The 27,332-nt window shown below is 42.8% G+C and overlaps 1 protein-coding gene across 9 annotated transcripts in view; it reads right to left on the bottom strand.

The window, feature by feature from the left end:
- Window positions 1–27,332, bottom strand: part of gab1 (GRB2 associated binding protein 1) — a 234,172-nt gene that overhangs the window by 71,889 nt on the left and 134,951 nt on the right. For all 9 annotated transcript variants that reach the window (XM_033012477.1, XM_033012724.1, XM_033013042.1 and 6 more), the window contains one exon: window positions 18,103–18,397. In XM_033012477.1, coding sequence (XP_032868368.1) covers window positions 18,103–18,397 — 295 coding nt within the window. The remainder of the gene's footprint in view (window positions 1–18,102; window positions 18,398–27,332) is intronic.

Genomic DNA, 27,332 nt, shown 5'->3' with positions numbered 1-27,332 from the left:
CTGCTGCGCCACTGTGCCACCCATTTCCTCTAATGCAGGATCGGAACAGGATGGCGACCTAACTTATAGACAATGTATCGCAGGGCACTGTGACGGATAAATGATGGTATATGAAGCAGGCCAACTTGCAGCCCGATGTGGACGGATCCATGTGGTGGAGAATGTGTGCATGGTTTCTTTGAAAATCAGAATTTATGCAAAATAATGAAGTAGTTATCTCAGTGTCATTTTTATAATGCTAAAGCTACTGGTTGCAGTTCTCTTATCTATCTAAAAAAACAGATTAGATATGGAATCACAATGCCAACAGAACTATCAACATCTCACACTTTGTGGAGTGTCTGCTGATTCATGTCGGGCATGGGAGATCCCCTTGGTTTCTAATCCACCTCCACATTCCAGTCCATATGCTTTTCCAGAGTGAAGGATTTCTTCCTTCAATCACACGGCCTATCCTGTTGACACCAAATTCAATTAGTCGACATAAAGTTGATTGACTATATCACAATACAGCACTGTCCCAGTCGATGAACTGCTACATTTTAATTCAATTTCATGCGTATTTGCGAGACATGACTATGCCAAAAACTGCTCCACAGTCATGCTCTAGGCCAAGCTGCTCGAATCCTTCTCTGGTCTTGCAATCTTCAACATGGTACAATTGAATTCGATCCTCCAATTCTTAAGTGAGCAATGAAAGGGGAACGAAAAAATTAAATTAAAGCTTTGTACTCAAGCTCCACAAGGAACAAAGGATTTGGTTATTTTTAAATATAAAGGATTGATATAAATATGCAACTGAGCGGTGAACTTGTATTTCGTATATTTTTGTACTCATGGTCAAGTGACAAAATACGTAGGTACCCACACCAGAAGAAGTGCAGTAGTTTGAAGAGATACTCTGGTTCCATCTGCCCTTTACTTCTCCCCTAGTGATCCACCTGTCTTACCCATCATTGAATGGTTCTCTAGTGCGTTCAAGGAACGGGCAGTAGATGCAGCAACACCCAATCCTGAAAACATACAAAAATAAACTAACAAACATCAACTTTCCTGTAACCAAGACTAAAAAAAACTACCACAACCACTCCTCCAGCAAGATTAAAAGCAACATTGAAAATAGACAATAGACAATAGGTGCAGGAGCAGGCCATTCGGCCATTCAATGTGATCATGGCTGATCAGCCCCAATCAGTACCCCGTTCCTACCTTCTCCCCATATCCCCTGACTCCGCTATTTTCAAGAGCCCTATCTAGCTCTCTCTTGAAAGCATCCAGAGAACCTGCCTGCACCGCCCTCTGAGGTGGAGAATTCCACAGACTCACCACTCTCTGTGAGAAAAAGTGTTTCCTCGTCTCCGTTCTAAATGGCTTACTCCTTATTCTTAAACTGTGGCCCCTGGTTCTGGACTCCCCCAACATCGGGAACATGTTTCCTGCCTCTAGCGTGTCCAAGCCCTTAACAATCTTATATGTTTCAATGAGATACCCTCTCATCCTTCTAAACTCCAGAGTGTACAAGCCCAGCTGCTCCATTCTATCAGCATATGACAGTCCCGCCATCCCGGGAATTAACCTTGTAAACCTACGCTGCACTTCCTCAATAGCAAGAATGTCCTTCCTCAAATTAGGGGACCAAAACTGCACACAAAAAAGATAGTAAGTTCCTCTACCATGATAAAATAAAAAGCCACATTGGGGAAAAAATAGCTTGTTCTTACATACAGTGTACCAAGAGAAGAAATTGTAAACATATTTTTGACACGCCAACAAGACCATCGCTGTTCTGGGCTGGAGATAAACATGATTGTTAAAAGTTACATGTAATAAATGGGAAAAGGAGGAATGGAATTCTGGCTATTAAATAGATGAAATACTGAATTAAGGCTTAGAGTAAATTAGATTTTGGAAAATAGGCTTGCATTTATATGGCACCTTGTACATGTCTTACATCATGGAAAAAAGTCCTTCGCCAAATCCACATTCACCATCAAACACTTATTTATAATAGACCTGCACTGGTCCAGTTTATTCTTCATCCATTCCCATCAACTCTTCCCAGATACTACTATTCTCACCTCTGCACTAGAGGCAATTACACTGGCCAATCAACCTATTGTCATACGTTTTTGGGATGTGGGGAAAAACGAGATTATCTGTGGGAAAACCCACATAGTCACAGAGAGAATGTGCATATTCCACACAGGCAACATTGGAAGTCAGGATTGAACTCGGATTCCGGGAGCTGTGAGACAGAAGCTCCACTGCACTGCCTTACATAGAAACGTAGAAACATAGACAATAGGTGCAGGAGTAGGCCATTCGGCCCTTCGAGCCTGCACCGCCATTCAATATGATCATGGCTGATCACCCAACTCAGTATCCTGTACCTGCCTTCTCTCCATACCCCCTGATACATTTAGTCACAAGGGCCACATCTAACTCCCTCTTAAATATAGCCAATGAACTGGCCTCAACTACCTTATGTGGCAGAGAATGCCACAGATTCACCACTCTCTGAGTGAAAAATGTTTTTCTCATCTCAGTCCTAAAAGATTTCCCCCTTATCCTTAAGCTGTGACCCTTTGTTCTGGACTTCCCCAACATCGGGAACAATCTTCCTGCATCTAGCCTGTCCAACCCCTTAAGAATTGTGTAAGTTTCTATAAGATTCCCCCTCAATCTTCTAAATTCTAGCGAGTACAAGCCGAGTCTATCCAGTCTTTCTTCATATGAAAGTCCTGACATCTCAGGAATCAGTCTGGTGAACCTTCTCTGTACTCCCTCTATGGCAAGAATGTCTTTCCTCAGATTAGGAGTCCAAAACTGTACGCAATACTCCAGGTGTGGTCTCACCAAGACCCTGTACAACTGCAGTAGAACCTCCCTGCTCCTATACTCAAATCCTTTTGCTATGTTCTTAAGTTCTTAAGATAAGTTGGCTCGTTTTTATGGTCATATAAATCCTGCCTGTGACAGATGTAATTCTGAAGTGGCCTCATTGACTCATATGTTTTGGTCCTGCCCACTTTTGGAAAAATATTGGAAAGAAATGTTTGATACTATTTCTGTAGTTTTAGATATTGATTTACAATCTCATCCTTTACTGCAATTTTTGTGCTACCAATGTTAGATTCTACTCATCTGTCCCATTCCCCCCATCGGCTGATTGCTTTTACCACATTAATTGCCAGAAGATCTCTTTTATTTAAATGGAAATACTCTAATCCTCCGACCACATTGGTATTCTGAAATGATATCATGTTTAAATTTAGAATCCCTGACGGATTTAAATACTGTTAAACATTTTTAAGGTTTGTTCTGTTTAGTTTTTATTAACTCCTTAAGGTGCGGAGTTACTTAATATTATCTATCTTATGGAAGTTTTCACTAATCCAACCACCGTTGGGTGGTATTCACCAGCAGCATTTCTATATGCTGCAATTTCCGTTGTTTTTCTTTTTCACTTTCTATTTTCTTTACTAAATATCTTATCTATCTTTACTCATGCACATTTTTCTTGGAGATATCTCTGGGGGATAGGGAAACAGGGGACAGGACTCACCCTGCCAGCAATTAAAGATAATATTTCAAATAATGTGTTGGACCATTTAAATCAAAAGAGACCATGTAAGCTTTAAAATGCAAGATGATGTAGCTAGGAGAATAGGAGGAATTACATTTTGTAGTTGGAATGTTAGGGGCGTTAATGAGCCAATTAAAAGGGGCAAAGTATTAGCCCACTTAAAATCTATTAATACTGATATAATATTTTCACAGGAGACGCATCTCAAAAATGGAGCTCGCAACAGGCTGAAGGGTAGCTGGCTTGGTCAATTATATCATTCTACATTTTCTTCCAAAGCAAGAGAAACAGCAATTCTAATTCATAAAGGTATACCATTCAAACACAAATCCACTATAGCTGATAAGGCAGGCAGGTACATTATAATATCTGGGGAATTGTATTCAACTACATTGACTATGGTGAATATTTATGCTCCTAATTTCGATAATCCTCAATTTTTTAATAAAATATATAATATAATTTCAGACACTGGTCAGCAGTGATTTGATAATTAGAGGAGATTTAAATTGTGTATTAGATCAATACTTGGATACATCTTCCCTTCAATGGAAAAGTACTTCAAAATCAAAATCGAGTGAACTTATAAACACTTATATAAATAATACAAACATAACTGACATATGGAGGATTACCAATCCGTCTGGAAGAGAATACTCTTTTTATTCAGGTGTTCATAAAATGTATACACGAATTGACTATTTCCTGGTAGATGCAAAACTTATCCCTTTTACCTATAACCCAAAATATCACACCATTATTATTTTGGACCATTGTCCTCTCACTTTTTCAGTAAAATTGGAAGGAATGTATAATAAACAATCATTTTGGAGAATCAACCCACAAATACTAGCTGATGCAAGTTGTTGTGACTATTTGAAGCTACAGATGAAAACATTTTTTGAGACAAACGACACCCCCGGTATTTCTCCATCTTTGCTGTGGGAAACTTTTAAAGCCTATGTTAGAGGCTGTATTATTGCATACCAAGCTTTTCAAAACAAGAAAAATAAGTCTGAACAATTGGAATTAGAAAAACAGATAAAACATTTAGACCTAGAAAACGCGGCTGACCCAACCATTGCAAAACATAATAAGATAGCTGCATTAAAAATGTAATTAAATCAGATTCTCTCTGCAAAAATTATTAGGGTATTTCATTATACTAAGCAAAAATTTTTGAATTTGGTGATAAACCACACAAGCTACTGGCACGTCAACTCCGTAAATTAGAGAATGACTGTACAATACACAAAATTAGATCAGAGAAAGGAGATTTGCTTACATTGCCTAAAGATGTTAATGAAAGATTCTTACAATTCTACCAAACACTAAACTCATCAAAAACAACAGCCCATCCTGCAAAGATGAAAAGTTTTCTTGAGAGTTGCAATCTCCCATTCCTTAATGAGGAGGAACGGGATGAATTAGGAGCAGAGATAACAACAAAAGACATTGTAGAGACTATTAAATCATTGAAAAGTGGAAAAACACCTGGCCCGGATGGGTTAAGTAACGAATTTTATAAAAAATGTAATGATTTAATTTCTCCACGCATATAAGCCCTTTATATTCAAGCATTTAAAGAACAGACTTTACCCCAAACTCTTGCTGAATCAACTATTACATTAATTCCAAAAAAAGATAAAAATCCCGAGGAGCCTGGATCCCATAGGGCAATAGCCCTTTTAAATACGGATCAGAAGATACTAGCTAAGAGTTTAAGAAGGAACTGCAGATGCTGGAAAATCGAAGGTACACAAAAATGCTGGAGAAACTCAGCGGGTGCAGCAGCGTCTATGGAGCGAAGGAAATAGGCAACGTTTCGGGCCGAAACCCTTCTTCCGACTGGCTAAGATACTAGCTAAGACTTTGGCTCATGGTTTCCTGCCATAGAGGGAGTACAAAGAAGGTTCACCAGACTGATTCCTAGGATGTCAGGACTTTCATATGAAGAACGACTGGATAGACTCGGCTTGTACTCGCTAGAATTTAGAAGATTGAGGGGGGATCTTATAGAAACTTACAAAATTCTTAAGGGGTTGGATTCTTAAGGGGTTGGACAGGCTAGATGCAGGAAGATTGTTCCCGATGTTGGGGAAGTCCAGAACAAGGGGTCACGGTTTAAGGATAAGGGGGAAATCTTTTAGGACCGAGATGAGAAAAACATTTTTCACACAGAGTGGTGAATCTCTGGAATTCTCTGCCACAGAAGGTAGTTGAGGCCAGTTCATTGGCTATATTGTTGGGACGACAGATGGCACAATGGGCTAAGTGTTCGGCTGGCGACCGGAAGGTAGCCGGTTCGAATCCCGCTTGGAGTGCATACTGTCGTTGTGTCCTTGGGCAAGACACTTCACCCACCTTTGCCTGTGTGTGAATGTGTGTGAATGTGTGTGAGTGATTGGTGGTGGTCGGATGGGCCGTTGGCGCAGAATGGCAGCCACGCTTCCGTCAGTCTGCCCCAGGGCAGCTGTGGCTACAGAAGTAGCTTACCACCACCGAATGTGACTGAGGAGTGAATGAATAATGCGATGTAAAGCGCCTTGAGTATTAGAAAGGCGCTATATAAATCCCATCCATTATTATTATTATTATTATTATATTTAAGGGGGAGTTAGATGTGGCCCTTGTGGCTAAAAGTATCAGGGGATATGGGGAGAAGGCAAGTACAGGATACTGAGTTGGATGATCAGCCATGATCATATTGAATGGCGGTGCAGGCTCGAAGGTCCGAATGACCTACTCCTGCACCTATTTTCTATGTTTCTATGTTTCTCTTCATCTTCAGCACCTCCACTGAAAGGCTCATTAACCCAAAATGTCTCTCTTCACAGATGCTGCTGGATCTGCATTGTGCTCCTTGCATTTTATGCTTTGAAATGAAAAGGTACTAAATGCTGCAAGGAAGGATACAAATCCAGTTTTTGTGTTGAATGGACTGCATCATCTACAAGGGATTGGGGGTGGGTGGATGGGTGGTGGGGAGAGGAAGGCGCAGCTTTTCCGGTACCATAAAGAGGGAGATTGCTGGTTGCTGCTGGTGAAAGAAAATGTTGATAGGCTTCCAACTATTTGATATGTTTGGTGGCACACACACTGGCAGCCACTACTGGCTCCCTTCTATTAGTGGCCGGTGGATTGTGAGCAAAACTCAAAATGCTTGAGAAACTCACTGGGTCAGGCGGCATCAGTGGAGGGAATAGACTGGCAAGGTTTCAGGTTGGTACCCTGCTTCAGACTGATTCCACATTTGAGTAATCTGAGTGCTACTTGAAATATGCATCACTTTTTAAATACTCGTTTAGTTTAGACAATAGACAATAGACAATAGGTGCAGGAGTAGGCCATTCGGCCCTTCGAGCCAGCACCGCCATTCAATGTGATCATGGCTGATCATCCACAATCAGTTCCTGCCTTCTCCCCATATCCCCTGATTCCGCTATTTTTAAGAGCCCTATCTAGCTCTCTCCCAAAAGTATCCAGAGAACCTGCCTCCACCGCCCTCTGAGGCAGAGAATTCCACAGACTCACAACTCTCTGTGTGAAAAAGTGTTTCCTCGTCTCCATTCTAAATGGCTTACTCCTTATTCTTAAACTGTGGCCCCTGGTTCTGGACTCCCCCAACATCGGGAACATGTTTCCTGCCTCTAGCGTGTCCAAACCCTTAACAATCTTATGTGTTTCAATGAGTTTAGTTTAGAGATACAGCACCGAAAAAGGCCCTTCGGCCCACTGGGTCCGCGACCACCAGCGTACCACGCACACTTACACTATCCTGACACTACCTTACACACACTTGGGACAATTTACAATTATATTAAGCCAAGTAACCCTCAGACCTGCACATCTTGGGAGTGTGGGAGGAAACTGGAGATCCCGGAGAAACTCCATGCAAGTCACGGGAAAGCCCACGCAAGTACGAACTGCGTAGACAGCACCCGTAGTTAAGATCAAACCCGTGGTCCCTAACGCTGTAAAGCAGCATCACCGTGCCACCCCTTGAAGTCGTCCTGAAGAGGTTTGGAAAAGATTCTTAAAACATAGACAGGAAGTCTTCTAATCCTTTCAAGAATTCAAAACTTGACTAACAGGTCATCTAGAAATGCTAAGGGGTTAGATCTAAAGCCCATGTGGACAACATTTGGTGTTGGCAGACGAGAGGAATGACATCAAGTCAAGTTTATTCGTCACATACACATACGAGATGTGCAGTGAAATGAAAACCGGCAATGCTCGCGGACTTTGTGCAAAAAACAAACAAACAAACAACCAAACAAACTACAAACAGGATGGAACAGAATCACATATTCTTTTACATATTAAATATTGTGGGCGGAAAGAAAAAGGGAAAAAAACAGCAATTTAAAAAAAAGCAGTAGAGTGGTACAGTTAGTCCCTGGACATCATGCTCATACTGCTCATATAAACATAGAAGATAGGTGCAGGAGGAGGCCATTCGGCCCTTCGAGCCAGCACCGCCATTCATTGTGATCATGGCTGATCGTCCCCTATCAATAACCCGTGCCTGCCTTCTCCCCATATCCCTTGACTCCACTAGCCCCTAGAGCTCTATCCATCTCTCTCTTAAATCCATCCAGTGACTTGGCCTCCACTGCCCTCTGTGGCAGGGAATTCCACAAATTCACAACTCTCTGGGTGAAAACGTTTTTCTCACAAAGTGGTTATCAAGGACGTACTGCACGCAGGACTTCATTAGAATTAACTTGGAAACAACATTTATTGAATCTGAGATAACATATGGCATTTATCAAATGACTAGTTTTGGCACAATCCTAAGTACCAGCAAGATGTAGTGGCATACACAGGAGAGGTTTGCCAGAATTGTGTGGGCTGTACTCACTCACTACTTTGTAGAAGTTTGCTGGTCAATAATTTTCTCATAACCAATTTCAAATGTGACAACGAATCACCACTTACAAGCTGTTGCTTATTCCTAAAAAGATATCTGATGCGTTCAATGCCGGAATCAATATCCAGGACAGTAAAATAGCTGTTTGCGAATAGATTTTACTCGGTTGATGAATTCAGAGCATGGCACAATCTAGGAACAAACCAGTGAAAGATAATTCCAATCTAAGCAGTGGATCCATTTATCTGGCGTCAGCTGTTTATTTCTAGTCAATAGCTCGTCTCCTGATTCACTAGATTTGATCTACAAAATGCAGATATTTGTCAATTTCAGTAAAACCTAGCTGAGTTAGTTGCACTTTCAGAAGTCTGTAAAAGAACCGAGTGAAATCTGTCCCCTCCTGAGATTCTTGCACAAATGTAAACACATTACTTAGGCGGCACTCCAGCACTGGAGAAGGCCCCCAGAGGAACATATTAAACAGAGCCTTGCGCTGTTTCTCCAGGTAGCTTAATGTTCCCAGGGAAGCTGGCTCTAAAGAGAAGGCTGTTCTACAAATGTCCTCAGTTGACTGAACTAAAAACAGATCTGCTAGTAAGCAAATCGTATTTAAAGTTTATGTGGCCAGCTATAAATAGATTGGCAGCCATGTGGACTGTATAAGTATGCTTAATTCAAAACAATCCAGAGGTTCTGTAAAACCTTGAGACATCCTAAGCGTATAAATAGCCAGTTGAGAAATAACCTAAAGCACGTTAGAAAAAGAGAAGCTTAATACTAGTTGCCGATGCCTCATGCCTTTGGCTGTACAGTTATACAATGTGTTCAATGATCTCATTCTAAACACTAACTATAGTAACGTGTCTTGTTCCGTATCACATCACTATCGGTAATCTTTCTCTTTTTATAAACATTGATCTAAAAATATTTCAGTTATAGAGTCATGTAGCCTATACTGCATGGAAACAGGCCCTTCGACCCAACTCGTTTATAGAAACATAGACAATAGGTGCAGAAGTAGGCCATTCGGCCCTTCGAGCCTGCACCACCATTCAATATGATCATGGCTGATCATCCAACTCAGTATCCTGTACCTGCCTTCTCTCCATACCCCCTGATCCCTTTAGCCACAAGGGCAACATCTAACTCCCTCTTAAATATAGCCAATGAACTGGCCTCAACTACATTCTGTAGCAGAGAATTCCACAGATTCACCACTCTCTGTGTGAAAAATGTTTTTCTCATCTCGGTCCTAAAAGATTTCCCCCTTATCCTTAAACTGTGACCCCTTGTTCTGGACTTCCCCAACATCGGGAACAATCTTCCTGCATCTAGCCTGTCCAACCCCTTAAGAATTTTGTAAGTTTCTACAAGATCCCCCCCTCAATCTTCTAAATTCTAGCGAGTACAAGCCGAGTCTATCCAGTCTTTCTTCATATAAAAGTCCTGCCATCCCAGGAATCAGTCTGGTGAACCTTCTCTGTACTCCCTCTACGGCAAGAATGTCTTTCCTCAGATTATGAGGACCCAAGTTGATTAATCAAGCAAGTCCCACGTAGTCCACGCACCGCGGTGCTGTCTACGGGCCGCGAGGGTGAGCGCACTTGGGCCGCACCCGCCGAAAACAAAGAGGCACCCGGGGGTGCAACCACCGAGAAGAACGATGAACAAAAAGGGACCCCACAGGGGAGGAGGTGGCGTGCCGATAGCAAAGGCGGCCTAACATGACTTTAATGTGTACCTTGGCGAGTCTTTGTGTACTTTGTATATTGTATGCAAAACAAAGGGTGTCACTGTATCTAGATACATGTGACAATAACCTGCACCTGGCCTATCATCCCTCCAAACTTTCCCTAGCTTTCCGAGTGTCTTTTTAACGTTATAAACATACCTGCCTCAACTACTTCTGGCAGCTCATTCCATACATGCACCGATCAATTAACAGAGCAAAGGCCCCAGATAGTCCACCTGAGGTAAAAGACAAAACCACAACATTAAAGCTGCAGAACGCTAATATTGCACTTAGGCACTGGATCAGCTCCAGGAATGAGAGCACTAAAAAGGGTCATTATGCAGGAAGAGATTCATTGTGGACGGTGCTGCTGTGCCAGGAACTTGCAGCGATCTCCTGCCCACCCTCACTCACTGCTGCTGTGCACTGTTGTGCCGGGAACCCACACAAATCCAACACCAGGTCTTGCAGGTTGCTCTTCACATCACACAACCCGATCCGTGAGAAAACTACTGTGTGAAGTAAAGGCCTGTCCCACTTACGTGTCCTTGGCACGCAAATTACGCGACCTCGTGGTCGCTTTGAGCCGCGACAGTCCCACGAAGGTCGTGCACGATTTCATGCGTACGCACGGCCGTCTGGAGCGTGTGACGTCATTTGAAGATAGACACAAAGCTGGAGTAACTCAGTGGGACCGGCAGCATCTCTGGAGAGAAGGAATGGGTGATGTTTCGTGTCGAGACTCTTCTTCAGTCTGAAAAGAAGGGTCTTGACCTGAAACGTCACCCATTGCTTCTCTCCAGAGATGCTGCCGGTCCCGCTGAGTTACTCCAGCATTTTGTGTCTATCTTCAATTTTCTTGGCCCCGCTCTGGGAGTAGAAGTGGGGGCGGATCCGGACCGCAACGGCCGTGAGCCCCAGGCCGAGTTCGGCGGTCGTTTGCCTGCTTCTGCTGCTGTTGGAGGTGAGACGTTGCATCGCGCCAGGGTCTTGGGCCTGTCCCACTTTGGCCGTCAGTTACACGACAGGCCGTTGGCGCACGAAGATTTTGTTCACTACAAAATTTCGGAGCCCCGCGCAATGTCGCGCACAACTACATACCCCTCCGCGCTTCTCAGTGGGACCGGCCCCGCGCGGCCATATGATGCCCGAGCGCCTCAACGCGACCAAGAGGTCGCGTAATTTGCGTGCCAAGGACACGTAAGTGGGACAGGCCCTTCAGTCCTCAGCATTGTTACCAGTTTCAGCATGGTAACACCAGGCCCTACACCTGCATATTTAATCTCTGTAGGACCAGAATTGTACAAATGTAGGACAAGAGATATTCCGTGCACAGGTCAGCCGCCAGGATTCCTACATTAAATAATGGCTGCTGCCGCAAAACAAAAAATTGCAAAAACTATGATCATACTTCACGGTTGAATATCCAACGAACTCTAGTTCAAACTGGTCCGTACAAAAGTACCTCTGGATGGAAAGCAACAAGCATTTTAATACCTCAGTAGTTTATTGCCAGATAAAACAGTTTGGGATTATCTGAGTCTGGGAGTGTGACTGTGACACATATTGTCACAGAGCTGAACATTTCACAGCTAGGAATTGGATCAATTGAGTTGATTTTTTAGGCACCCATGATCCACACAAGCAGAATGCACTAATCCTGGCAACAAGCTATGCCTCTAACGGCATTATTCATACTATACCCAACTTTGACCCTATAAATATAAATTGGATCTCAAAGCTGCAATGACCAAACATTGATGGAAATATAAAGGGATGCTACTGGAAGAACTGAGCAGGTCAGACAGCATCTGCAGAGGTAGTTGTTACTTTCTTTGCTCATTGAACAGATGCTGTTGACACAAGAAACCTGCCAGAGCAGCTTCAGAGCAGTTCCTGAAGTCCACGCAGTGTGCCGCCAAAACTAACAATGTACATCTTCTATGGTGCTTTGCGGCTTAAATCCTCATTCCATGGTGACACCTGTGACCACATTTAATCAGCGAGGCATCATTATGGTCATGACTGGTCACTGCGGTTGGAGACCTCGGGACAGGAGATAAAGACATGGCCCATCGGGGCTGAGACAACACAATGCCTGGGCCTCACCGGAGAACAATGTATTTGCAGGAACACAAAAATGCTGGAGAAACTCAGCGGGTGCAGCAGCATCTATGGAGCGAAGGAAATAGGCAACGTTTCGGGCCGAAACCCTTCTTCAGACCGAAGAAGGATTTGCAGGATCAGTTTTCCTCAGACTCGCATTTCCCAGTTGTAACCGGGATATGTGAAACATTGCAGAAAAATGTTGAGCCTCGAATGCTCTCTCCATGGTCATCATGTCTGTGACGTGTTCCACCATCTTCACTACAGCAGTTTCCCCGAGCAGTTACAGAAGATCAATGCCTTCTCAGAATTTGCTACCCGCCATTGCATCAGAAAGATTGTACATGTACCATATTTCAAGAGAAAAGATCTCATCTACTTAACTTTAGACAACAGGTGCAGGAGTAGGCCATTCGGCCCTTCGAGCCAGCACCGCCATTCAATGTGATCATGGCTGATCATCCCCTATCAGTACCCCGTTCCTGCCTTCTCCCCATATCCCCTGACTCCGCTATTTTTAAGAGCCCTATCTAGCTCTCTCTTGAAAGCATCCAGAGAATCTGCCTCCACTGCCCTCTGAGGCAGAGAATTCCACAGACTCACCACTCTCTGTGAGAAAAAGTGTTTCCTCGTCTCCATTCTAAATGGCTTACTCCTTATTCTTAAACTGTGGCCCCTGGTTCTGGACTCCCCCCCAACATCGGGAACATGTTTCCTGCCTCTAGTGTGTCCAAGCCCTTAACAATCGTATATGTTTCAATGAGATCCCCTCTCATCCTTCTAAACATCAGCCAGCTCTTGCCCCACTTATCCTCCCACCACTTTATTCTTGCCCCTTCTCCTCTTTCAGTCTAGGTGAAGGGTCTCAACCCAAAACGTTGCCTGCCCATTTCCCTCCACAGATACTGCCTGACCTGCTAAGTCCCTATAGCTGCTCTTCCATAATTGCATGGAACTTGTACATTAGACTTGATGGAATCATGCACAATAACGCCAGATTCCTCTGCATTCACCCAACCTTTTTATAATATGCTTCAGCACTTTTGCTGCTAAAATGGACAGCTTCATTTCCTCATATTGTTCTCCATTTTCTACATCTTTGCCCACTTACATCATCTATGTAAACCCCCTTGTAGCTTCTTGCATCCTTTTTCCAGCTTACTCTCTTACCTACCTTTGCATCACCTGCCAATTTAGCAACCCAACAAATGGCGCCTTTATCCAAGTCATTTCTATAACTCATTGACAAATTCCCACAACTAGAAATGTTTGAGTTGTTAGATCTATGGAAAAGCAATTCCAACTGGACATTCACTCTGATTAGGGATAATCGCCTGAGATTAGGGAGAAACATGTCTATCAGCTGCGCAAGTATCAGCATTTACAGAACTCCACAGAGCACATTAGAACTCAATATGTGTTCTATATGTGAACCCGACACTGGCATCAGCCAATCTTCCCTGTCCCGCCTGCAACTGGTCCAAAACGCCGCAGTGTGCGAGACTCCTGACGGGCACCCGAAAAAGGGACCGCATCACCCCGATCCTGGCCTCTCTCCACTGGCTCCCTGTGCGGTTCCGTATACATTTCAAGACCCTCCTCTTTGTCTACAAAGCCCCCAATGGGCTTGCCCCCTCCTACATTAAAAGTCTTCTCACCCACCACTCCACCTCCAGGTCCCTCAGATCGGCCGACTTGGGGCTGCTGAATATCCCGCGGTCTAGGCATAAGCTCAGGGGCGACCGTGCCTTTGCGGTTGCAGCTCCTAGACTGTGGAACAGCATCCCCTTTCCCATCAGAACTGCCCCCTCCATCGACTCCTTTAAGTCGACTAGAAACTTATCTATACTCCCAAGCCTTTCCTGACGTCCACTGAGCGAGGGCTATATGTATATATGTATGTAGTTTGTTTGTTTATACTATTCTTATAACAAATGTAAAGCACTTTGGCCAACGGGAGTTGTTTTTTAAATGTGCTATATAAATAAATGTGACTTGACTTGACAATATCCCACACAACCACGCTGATGTTAAACATTGACCCTCACTGCACTAAACTTTCCTTCAATGGCGAATGAATAAATAGAACTTTAGCCCCTTCTGCACCTGTTTCGCGACACTGACTTTGATGTCTTGCTGCTAGAGGGTTGTTTTAGGTACAAGGAGTAACTGTGATGTAACTCAAGAGTTCTACTTGAGTTTTTTAAGATTTGAAAGTCATGCTCTGCAGTGCCTTTACATTCTGCAAATCTGAAATTCATCGTGGCAGATCATTTGATCAAACCTTTGGCCAGGCTTAAAAAAAATAAAAAATTTAGGATGGCTATGAAAAAGGAATCTAAAGTTAAAATAGCAAAATTAAAAGTCAATTCAAGAGAGTTTATTGATAAGGCCAATTTCAATGGGGTGAGAGTGGATCTAATCCAGGTAATTTGGAGCCAAAAGTTGACATGAAGAATTGTACCAAAATAATGGCTGCTTTCAAGAAAGACAGGGCACAGTTGAGGCACATCTCCAACAAACAAACAAATCCTGAGCTGCTTGGGGAATGAAAGAGATAAAAGACAGCCAAAAAAAAGACCAAGTATTATACTTGCTGAGGTGTAATTACCAATGACAATAGACAATAGACAATAGGTGCAGGAGGAGGCCATTTGGCCCTTCGAGCCAGCACCGCCATTCAATGTGATCATGGCTGATCATCCCCAATCAGTACCCCATTCCTGCCTTCTCCTCATATCCCCTGACTCCGCTATTTTTAAGAGCCCTATCTAGCTCTCTCTTGAAAGCATCCAGAGAGCCTGCCTCCACCGCCCTCTGAGGCAGAGAATTCCACAGACTCACCACTCTCTGTGAGAAAAAGTGTTTCTTTGTCTCCGTTCTAAATGGCTTACTCCTTATTCTTAAACTGTGGCCCCTGGTTCTGGACTCCCCCCCAACATCAGGAACATGTTTCCTGCCTCCAGCGTGTCCAAACCCTTAACAATCTTATAATCTCTCTGATTATTTTCTCATCAGCCTGTAAGCAAGAATTATGATAGAGGTGCTGAGAGCATATGTGGAAAGATTAGCTGTCAACATAAAATGAGAATCGAAGGCCTACATGGCAAAAGAGTAACACATGAAAGAGTGGGGCCTATTCAGGACATAAATAGGAACTTGCACATGGATTCTGAGAGCATAGTTAAGGGCCTGTCCCACTTGGCGATTATTTTCGGCGACTGTCGGCATCATTGACTGACGTATCAGGTCACCGAAAAAGTCGCAGCGTGATGCGGCGTGATGGCGTATTGGCGCCCGTTTTTTTTTGTTGCCGCTGGATTTTGAAATGTTCAAAATCTTTCGGCGACCTTGATACATCAGTCAATGACGCCGGCAGTCCCCAAAAAAAAAATCGCCAAATGCGACAGGCCCTTTAAGGTACTAAATGAGCACTTTTGACATGTGCTCAGCAGGGAAGAAGTGCTTTTAAAATAACATTGCAAGATACTTGATGAGTTAGAAATTGACAGCAGTGTAAAGTCAAACTTGGCTGAACAATGTATACAGGACAGCAGGGCCGGATAAGATGTATCCAAGTATTTAGGGAAGCATTAGAGGAAGTGATGAGAGCATTGACCATAACTTTTCAATGCTCATGGGATAATATGAAGTGGGGGTGGTGACAGAAGGGACGAGAATGCACCTGCCATTCTCTTGTTTATGGGTGGCACAATGGAGTAGAGCTGCTGCCTCACAGCACCAGAGACCCGGGTGTGATCCTGACTATGGGTGCGGTCTGTGCAGAGTTAGTACGTTCACCCAGTGATCGAGTGGGTTTTCTCCGGGTGCTCTGGTTTCCTCCCACACTCGAAGGTCATGCGGGTTTATATGTTAAATGGCTTCTGTAACTTGCCCCTAGTGGTGGATTAACACAGAACTGGTGTGTGGGTGACCAATGGTCGCCGTGGACTCGGTGGGCCAATAGGTTTGTTTCCATGCTGTATTCCAAACTAAACTACGGTGCCAGCTTAAACCCAGCACAGCAGGTCAGTTAGTATGACATCCGTGGTGGGAAAGCTTTTAGAAACATTGATCCAGGTTAGGATTAATACTCATCTACAGCCAAATGGATTCATTAAGGAAAACCACTGTGGATTTCTAAAGGGCATATAGTGTTTAACAACATTGATGGGATTTTGTTTTGAAGAGTTGATGAATGTATTACAGCTGATGTGATGAACATGAACTTCATGAAGGCTTTTTGATGTGTCACATAATAGACTTATTAACAAAGTCGAAACGCAGGGCAAAATAGGAACATTAATAACCATATAACAATTACAGCACGGAAACAGGCCATCTCGGCCCTTCTAGTCCGTGCCGAACACTTATTTTCCCTTAGTCCCACCTGCCTGCACTCATACCATAACCCTCCATTCCCTTCTCATCCATATGCCTATCCAATTTATTTTTAAATGATACCAACGAACCTGCCGCCACCACTTCCACTGGAAGCTCATTCCACACCGCTACCACTCTCTGAGTAAAGAAGTTCCCCCTCATGTTACCCCTAAACTTCTGTCCCTTAATTCTCAAGTCATGTCCTCTTGTTTGAATCTTCCCTATTCTCAAAGGGAAAAGCTTGATCACGTTAACTCTGTCTATCCCTCTCATCATTTAAAGACCTCTATCAAGTCCCCCCTTAACCTTCTGCGCTCCAGAGAATAAAGACCTAACTTATTCAACCTTTCTCTGTAACTTAGTTGTTGATGACTTAGTTAATGACATAGATATGTTTAATTACTGAATTACTGACATCACAGGGTAGATTTTGTCGGGCTGATGCGACTGGACATCTCAGGAATTAGTATTAGGGCCACTGTTTTTATCATTATTAATAATCTTAACTTAGAGTTGCAAGGCATAATTTCTAGCCATTAGCACAGACATAGACTGCTTATATTTCAGCGATAACTCGCAGGAACATAAAGCTAAGTTTTTATTAACAGTTCAATTTGATCAAATACAAACTAAATGTAAAAGATAGCAGCTAACCCTTCTGTTGTGCAGAGAAGTTCTATGTAGAGAGAGACCTCAACATGAACTTCGAATGTTAAATTTGAAATGTTCTTAGTCTCTTGAATGAAATAATCATCTACCAAACAGCTTCAAACATTAAAATCTCAGAAGATATGAATATCACTGGTCCCCTTGGGTGGTCAAGTTACATAGAAACATAGAAAATGGGTGCAGGAGGAGGCCATTCGGCCCTTCGAGCCCGCACCGTCATTCATTGCGATCATGGCTGATCGTCCCCTATCAATAACCCGTGCCTGCCTTCTCCCCATATCCCTTGACTCCACTAGCCCCTAGAGCTCTATCTAACTCTCTCTTAAATCCATCCAGTGACTTGGCCTCCACTGCCCTCTGTGGCAGGGAATCCCATAAATTCACAACTCTCTGAGTGAAAACGTTTTTTTTCTCACCTCAGCCTTAAATGACCTCCCCTTTATTCTAAGACTGTGTGGCCCCTGGTTCTGGAGTTACAGAGCTACTAACAACAGAAACTGCAGTTTGCTTCTTTCAATTGCATTTGTGTCCCAATATGCCCACCACTTACTTGCTGGCTTATTGTATCCAGTGTTCTTGCACTAGAACATCGTAACTAGATTTAATTATGTCCCACCCCAACTTTTCAGATGCCGTTTAATTTACCAACAAGTCGGCCTCAAAGTGATCTCCCCATTTCTTCTACGGAGCAGGCGATGCAAGTTTGCCATGAAAAGTAACGCAGCCCAAAATAAACAAAGATAAGGCACTAACCCTCATCAGTAGGGTTGAACCCACAGATGTCACAGATGCATCGGACCCACTTATTCATTTCTTCTTCAGTGTCAGCTACCAGGTAGAAGACACGGTCGATGGTTTTAATATCAAAAATGTAACTGTTCTCAAGGTCCTTCTTGTTAAAGGACAGCCCAGCATCCACTTGCTCACAAAGATTCAAGTCAATGACGCGGATGGGTTTTCGTGCATGGTCATTCTTGTAGTATTCCAACACATCCGGGTCTCCTGTCAGACGGCCACTTCGAAGTATAAACCAGCGCTTTTTCCATGCCTGAAAATAAGAGGAAAATGCTGTTTAAGTTTCAGCACCATTACAATTATTTACAGCAGAACTAATACACTCGCTGTGTTATCCTGCGTAAACGAAATCCAGATTGTTCAAAACTGAAAACAAAAGTTGCGGTGGATGAAACCAACACTGTGGTAGTAAATTTCCTTTGGTCATTTCTTTATCTTGCTTGCAAGAATATTTACAACTGGATCGTGATTTTTATGGTTGCAATAAAAGCATAATTGCCACGCCCACACCAAGTGCAGGGTCTTAAGGGGACTCATTTTTACAAGTAATGCTGTCACCATTTGCTCCAAAAGTGGCCACCACCTGTCTTGATTCCCTTTTCATGAAACACACAACCAAGTGCCAACTGAAAGAATAAATACATACAGTAGCAGTGCAAATGTCCAAGTAGATTCACAGACAAAAGACCTTGGTCAGTAAGATAGACACACAAAAAGCTGGGGTAACTCAGCAGGACAGGCAGCATCTCTGGAGAGAAGGAATGGGTGACGTTTTGGGTCGAGACCCTTCTTCGGACCCGAAAAGTCACCCATTCCTTCTCTCCAGAGATGCTGCCTGGCCCGCTGAATTACTCCAGCTTTTTGTGTCTGCCTCTGGTTTAAACCAGCATCTGCAGTCCCTTACTACCTACACACTTTGATTGGTAATCTGGACTAAATATCAAGACCAATGTTCCTTTCCCTGATCAAGGTTACTATTATCTCTTGTTCCTAAAGCCCTGCATCAGTATATTTGGGATAAGTGGGAGCACAACATTTTTCAAAGTTGTATTTAATTAGCACCACAAATGTTGATGCCACACAACTTGAATGAATGAGTGTATTTACATATTTTTTTTAATGAATTCAGTCAATGAATTAATTGTTAATGCTTAAAAAAAAAGATGGGACTGCTGTTTTCAAAAACATTACGGCTAATTTATGCACCGGAAGGCCCAGCAAGTATTATAAGATTTTTAAAAATCGTCTGATTTGGTGGAGGTGGTTGAGGCAGTAAATATTGACAAAAATACCAGCAGAGCCCCTAATGCGGACAAATGCCTTGGTGTTTCTCACATCCCCTAGGAGATGGTATATTTGGCCTCACTTTAAAAGCACAGCACTTCCTTCATATATCATGAACAGTGAATGCTAATATTATGGAATTGCAAAGTGAATCTGGAACCTAACGCAATTTCAATTTGAGAAAAAAATCATGTCACTTCCCAGGCCTTTACTGTCCTATAATGCACCAAACAGGATCTGCATTCTTGCAATTGTCATTTATAACTAATAATATGCTTTATTATCCAATGACCTTGGGATTTGTTGTTTGATGCGGCACTACAAACAACTGTTATAACATCAGCAAGTTACTTATTAAGAGAAGAGCTCACATCAATGAGCTTTAAACGCCTTTTTTTGCTATCATTCATTTTTCTATAAAATGAATATTTTCACAAACATGAATATGCCAAATTGCAAGACAAAAGGAATATCAAATGATCACAAATCTGCGGGGTAATTATATCAGATGTTTTGCTTAGCAGATGGATTATTCTCCTCAAAGAACCTGAGTATTAAATTCCCCAGACTTGAAAAAAATGACTGTTCCAACAACCTGCTTGATTTTTTCCAGGGTACTGAGGGGGTGGGGGTAGAAGGGGAATATTTAGTGTATTCTTTAGATTAGTTTAGTTTTGTTTAGAGATACAGCGCTGAAACAGGCCGTTCAACCCATCTAGTTTGTGCCGACCAGCGATCCCCACATATTAACACTATCCGACACACCAGGGACAATTTACAATTTCACTGTAGCTAATTAACCTACAAACCTGTGAAGTGCGGGAAGAAACCGGAGCACCTGGAGGAAATCCATGCAGGTCAATGGGAGAATGTACAAACTCCACACAGACAGCACCCCCAGTTAGGACTCAACCTGGGTCTCTGGCGTTGTAAGGCATTAACTCTACCCCTGCGCCACCGTGCCGCTCTCTTTTTGTAACTACAATTGCCACCAGGTCCCAGTCAAATGTCCAACCGCAACATCACACAAGATCAAAATCAAAATCAAAATAGCTGCAATGTCCCCCGCAAGTAAATAGGCTATCAGTCGGTCAACAGATGACAAACTTGCACAAGTTTCAGGGCACTGCCAAAGTTTACAATGTCCCAACCAAGAACCAATGCTTTCAGGAGGTGGGGAAGATTCTGATTTAAAAAAGAAAATAATTCATAATTACATTATAGACAATAGACAATAGGTGCAGGAGCAGGCCATTCGGCCCTTCGAGCCAGTACCACCATTCAATGTGATCATGGCTGATCATCCCCAATCCGTACCCCGTTCCTGCCTTCTCCGCTATTTTTAAGAGCCCTATCTAGCTCTCTCTTGAAAGCATCCAGAGAGCCTGCCTACACCGCCCTCTGAGGCAGAGAATTCCACAGACTCACCACTCTCTGTGAGAAAAAGTGTTTCCTCGTCTCCGTTCTAAATGGCTTACTCCTTATTCTTAAACTGTGGCCCCTGGTTCTGGACTCCCCCAACACCTGGAACATGTTTCCTGCCTCTAGTGTGTCCAAGCCCTTAACAATCTTATATGTTTCAATGAGATGCCCTCTCATCCTTCTAAACTCCAGAGTGTACAAGCCCATTATTTTCAATTGTAGTACGAGGATGTGGGTGTTGCCAGCTGGGGAAACATTTCATGCTCATCTCAAATTCTGCCCCAGTCACAGGTTACCAGGTCAATTCAGTTAAAAAATGTCTGGAGGTCAATTTAGGACATCAAACTCTGTCCTCTGGTGGACATTAGTGAGCTGTATTGTTTATATTGTGATCATTCAGTAATTCCGTGGGCATGATTACTAGTTTTTACTCCATGTTTAATCTGCTGAATTTAAATTGACAGCTGCCAAGAGACAATTTAACACGCCTTGGATCACTTTCCAGGCCTCGAGATTATTAACCAATAACTTTGCCTCTATGCTGCAAAATATCAGATGTTGTTACAAAATCAATTTTACACAGTTAAAGATGAAGCACAAGTACTTAACGACAATTCTCTGTGACAATGGACATGCGATGGGAATATGATCTCCAAAGAAGACAATTTATACATGGTCCCACAGATTGGCACCAGGCCTTAATCTTAAACACCAATACCGATTTCATCACTTCTGGCTGTCTGCCTTCCAAAGGCATGTACCTTGACTCCATCCTATCCCCCCTGGTCCAATCTCTCCCGACCTATATCCAAGATACCCCACATGCCCTTCGTCTCTTTAATGACTTCCGAGCCCCCATTCCCTCATCTTTACTATGGAAGTTCAGTCACTCTACACCTCCATCCCACAACAGGAAGGCCTTAAAGCCCTCCGTTACTTCATCGACCGCAGAACCCTCACCCTCAACAACTTCTCCTTTGACCTCTCAAATCCAAGGCATAGCTATGGACACCCGCATGGGCCCCAGCTATGCCTGCCTCTTTGTAGGGTACGTTGAACAATCCCTGTTCCAGGCCTACACTGGCCCTATCCCCGAACTCTACCTCTGCTACATTGATGACTGCATCGGTGCTATCTCCTGCACCCATGCAGAACTCCATCAACTTTACCACCAATTTTCATCCAGCACTCAAATTTATTTGGACCATCTCCGACACCTCCCTCCCCTTTCTTGATCTCACATTCTCCATCACAAAAAAATAGACTATTGACTAACGTCCATTACAAACCCACTGACTCCCACAACTATCTCGACTACACTTCTTCCCACCCTGCTTCCTGCAAAGACTCTATCCCCTACTCCCAATTCCTCCGTCTACGCCGCGTCTGCGCCCAAGATGAGGTGTTCCATACTAGAACATCCAAGATGTCCTCCTTCTTTAGGGAACGGGGGTTCCCCTCTCCCATCATAGATGAGGCCCACTCGTGTTTCCTCGGTATCCCGCAGCTCTACCCTTGCTCCCCCTCCCCCTAGTTGCAACAGAGACAGAAGCCCCCTAGTCCTTACCTTCCACCCCAATCAGCTGTCGTATACAACACATAATCCTACGGAATTCCCGCCACCTCCAACGGGATCTCACCACTAGTCACATTTTCCCATCTTCACCCCTTTCCGCCTTCCGCAGAGACCGTTCCCTCCGCAACTCCCTGCTTAACTCATCCCTTCCCACCCAAAACCACCCGCTCCCCAGGTACCTTCCCCTGCAACCGCAGAAGATGCAACACCTGTCATGACACCTCCTCCCTCGACTCTGTCCAGGGACCCCGACAGTCCTTTCAGGTTATGCAGAGGTTCACTTGTACCTCCTCTAGCCTCAGCTACACCATGGCCATCCATTTCTTCCTGTTTTACTTCATGCCTTTTTCCCATATTGGACCCGTGTGGACAATTAGGTGCAGTGAAATTGAATATTGTAGCCTTGAATACACAAAACTATCGGAGGCAGCAGAGCACAGATTTAATAGTTTTAGTTACACAAGGTCACAGCTATTGTAAATTTTAGACACTGGTTTATTTGGCATTAACAACTCTCCTCTCTGTTCAGGTTGCTTCTCTACACCAAAGGTCAGAATAATTAAAATACCTGTGTTTAATGATTGCCAATGTATATAGAGAGGCAAAAACAAACATACATCCTCATGACTGTTAGACATTTAAAGAACTATAGTAACATCAAGAACTACCAAGTGCACAAGAGACTGCAGGAGGAACTCATTTATGGAAAGAAATGGACAGATGACATTTCAGGTCGAGACCCTTCAAAGTAATCGACTGGGAAGTCCATCTACAAGGTCATCTTTGATCATTTTACTATAAGCTAAAGTTATAGAAGTGAAGGTAAATTATTGTCCTGGCTATGAAATTACCTATGATGCAAGTGTCAGAGAGTAGGTACAAGGGGAGATAGTTTTAATTATTATAAATAGTGAAAAGCTAATGTCATAGAGGCCCCAAAATATTTTGCAACAAGATGCACAATGCATTGTATTGTACTGGATAAGTAAATAATCTCAAAGCCTGATTACAGACCAGCCATTTTATGATTCAATGTCAGAGTTTGCTCGCAGGATTAAATAGACTCCTCTTGAGTTTATGTTCTCTAACAGCAATGGTTTTCTCCGAGTATTTTAACCATGCGCACTAATTTTAGTAGAAGTAGACTTGGATGCACTTAAAATGATTTCAGAGACAAGTACTTCAAGTGCACACATTAGCTTAACGTGTATCATCAATCAGCAACTGAGTGAAGCATTAATTAAAAATGATTCATTGCTTTCATTTTACTATTTTGCCACAGAAAGTTTAAAGTACACATCTTGCACTGAGCGGAAGTGAAGGCCAGCAAAACAATATCATGCTAATTTTTATTTATTCAGAAATATAATTCACAATGTGGATTCCCAATTAGTCACAAGTATATAGTGGTCAATGTAATGACTAACTCACAAGACTTATTCCACAAAATAAAGAGACTTGTTGACAAAGTTCCAGATTTAATTTCTGGTTAAAGATAATCAGCTATTGCTATTTTGTTGAGGTGGTGTAGCCACAATTAATCTCTGTAATACTAAGCCAGAAAAATAACCAGGATTGCCAGTATTGACTGCCAGGTCTAAAGCGCTGATTCAGCAGAATCTGGCCGAGCTGTGGCAGACTGCAAAAGAACAGCTTTCCAACATGCACTGTCTAAATCCACACACTCATGAAGGGCGAACTTGTAGAGGTGTATAACGTAGTGGATAGGGTAAATACACAGAATCTTTTACCTAGAGTTGGGGAATCAAAAACCAAAGCACAGAGGTTTAAGGTGAGGGGTCAAAGATTTAACAAGAACATGATGATCAACTTTTTTTTTTACACACAAATGGTGCTAGGTAGTTTCCAGAGTTTAAAATACACTGAGACGTACATGGATAGAGGGATATGGGCCAAACGCAGTCAGCTGGGACTAGTGTAGTTGGGGCATATTGGTCGGTGTGGGCAAGCTGAGCTGAAGGGCCTGTTTCCATGCTGTATGACACCGACTAGCTACCTGAAAGATAATGGATCTATCAACTTTTATGAACCCATACGCCAAATATCTATCTTTGAAAGGGAGAGAAATAAATTGGGAGAAGCAGGAAAATTGAGGAATGTTAAGGCATAATCTTTGCCTTTTAATTTTAAATTAAAGACATTTTCCAAGCGAAAATAGACTTGAACGTATCTTTTATTGAACCCATCAGTACTCAACAAATCATAACTTTGTTCTAGGTTGACAGGTTTATGAATGAAATAAAAGTCTACGAATCTAAAATCACTAATTTTTCATAAATAAAAGCCAAGCAAACCCATTGAACTCTGCGAACCACATCTGCTGACTAAGGGAGAAGTGAAGGAAAAGAGGAAAAGGAATTTAGTCAACATTGTTTTTTTGAATCTACCCGGATATGAAAGTGCAATCTCTGTAGTTTCACATCTGCACATACATTCTGATGCACTAGACATGTCCTTATTCTATATGTGTGTTGGTTCCATTGACTATATTAGTCATACGTCCACCTGTAGGCTGTGTGACAGTCTCATAGACACATGCATAGCTGCACACGTAATCAATTATTCCTACAAAGTTTACAATTGGATATTAAGATGATGTGACCAAATAAAGAGGAAGGTAGATAGTTTTTGAAACTGTAAATTTGTTAAAAAGTACTTTTTTAAAGTCTTAAGAACAATTCCAAATCAATTCTCGAATCTTTCAAGAGAGAGCTCGATAGGGCTCTTAAAAATAGTGGAGCCAGGGGATATGGGGAGAAGGCAGGAACGGGGTACTGATTGGGGATGATCAGCTATGGCGGTGCTGGCTCGAAGGGCCTACTCCTGCACCTATTGTCTATTGTCTTGTGTCAAATCTCCATTCTGACCAACTCAGAATATCTAATCTTGTATGCATAGACGCTATACTAAGTTTAGGTTCAAGATTGTATCTTCTAGACTGGATTCCCAATAACATGGTGCACCACTGGGTTGATGCAGTACCTAATATACTGTGAATGTTTGTTTGAAGCTGTTACTAGGTAAGGCAATATCAGGACAATTGATATTATATCCTGAATTATTCTACGGAATACTAAAATGAGTATATTATTTGTATTGTAGCTGTGGGAAATCTTTAACAGAAGTCCAACCAGTTTGACATTAAACATATACAAGAGAGAAAACTTGGAAACCTCTGGAGACTTTGCGCCCCACCCAAGGTTTCCGTGCGGTTCCCGGAGGTTGCAGGTGGTTGCCGGAGGTTGCAGGTAGTGGAAGCAGGTAGGGAGACTGACAAAAACCTTCGGGAACCGCACTGAAACCTTGGGTGGGGCGCAAAGTCTCCAGAGGTTTCCGTTCAGGTTTCCTAAGTGGGACAGGGGCATAACATCTCTGGGTAGAGAAGAATAAAGCATATTCTGAGTGAGATGATATACACACATTTGGATGGGTGAAAACCTATTAGAGACATGGCTTTATGCGTGGGAAAAAGTGTCTTACAGATTAGACTGGATTTTCTTTCGAAGTGGTGACCAAGAAGATTGATGAGCAGGATGGTGGCCGTTGTCTACATGGTCTTTGGCAAGGCCTTTGGCAGGCTAGTCTGGAAGGTTAGATTACATTGGATCCAGGCCAAGCTAGCCAGTTAGATACAACATTGGCAGAGGGTGGTGGCAATGAGTCATTTTATAGATTGGAGGCCTGTAACGTGATGAGTGCTGGGTCCACTGTTGTTCATTACTTATATTAACAATTTAGATGTGTATGTATAAGGTAAGATTGCAGATGACACAAAAAAATTGGTGGACAGTGAATAAGATTATCCACGACTTTGATCAACTGGGTCAATGGGCTGAGGAATTGCAGATGGGGTTTAATCCAAATAAAAGCATTTTGATAAGCCAAACCAGGGTATGACTTGCACAGTGAATGGTAGGGAGCTGGGAAGTGTCGAAGGACAGAGAAATCTAGGGGTGCGTGTACACATTTCCATGACAATGCTGTAGTGGTTGCGAGGATGATGAAGGTGGTGTTTGGCATTCTTGGCTTCATCGGCCAGGATATTAAGTACAGGGGTTGGGACATGATGTTACACCTGCGTGCGCCAAGTCATTGTGCGGTTCATGTCAGCCTGCGCACGAAAGGACGTCATTAAACGGAAAAGTGTGCAAAAAGGATTTAGGAGGACGTAACCAGGTTTGGAACGTTGGTGCTGTAAGATTTATTGGATCTATTTTTCTCGGGGAGGTCGGCTCGGAAGCAGTTCATAAAATCATGAGGGCATTGATAATGTGAATGGACAAAATCTTCTCCCCAGGCCAGGGGAGTCTAAAATTAAAAGGCATAAGTTGAAGGTGAGAAGGGAAAAAGATCAGAGGGGCAATGGTTTCAACACACAGAGCTTGTATGGAACAAGGAAGAGGTAGAGATGGGTATAATTACAATATTTAAAAAATACTTGGACAATGACCAGGAGAGGAAAGGTTTGGCGGAATACCAGCCTGGTAGAAACAACTGCGACTCGCTTGGCTAGGCAACTTGGTCAGCATGGACGACTTGGGCCGAAGGGCCTGTTTCCGTCTTCTATAGCTCTGTGACTTTAAATATTACACATTTGGCCAAAAATCTGTACAAATCGCAACTGCAAAACCATAGTCTATAGCAAGGAGTGGTTGTATTCGTAAATAGCTGCCGAACACCACCCTACTGACAGTGTGCTGATGAATAGAAATGGCTGATTATGGACTAATTTAAATTGGAAACATTTCACTCACAAGTAGATTTTTTATTTTATAATTATCGTCAATTCATAATAATAGTTTCAGTCATCATCAATCACCAACATAAATTTATCAGACACCTCTCGAGTTTTTTAACATTTTGTTCAGTGGATGGATGCTACTTG

Source organism: Amblyraja radiata, chromosome 1 (genome assembly GCF_010909765.2).
Source record: "Amblyraja radiata isolate CabotCenter1 chromosome 1, sAmbRad1.1.pri, whole genome shotgun sequence".
NCBI lineage: Eukaryota > Metazoa > Chordata > Chondrichthyes > Rajiformes > Rajidae > Amblyraja > Amblyraja radiata.
This window is presented reverse-complemented; position numbering and strand designations above follow the sequence as displayed.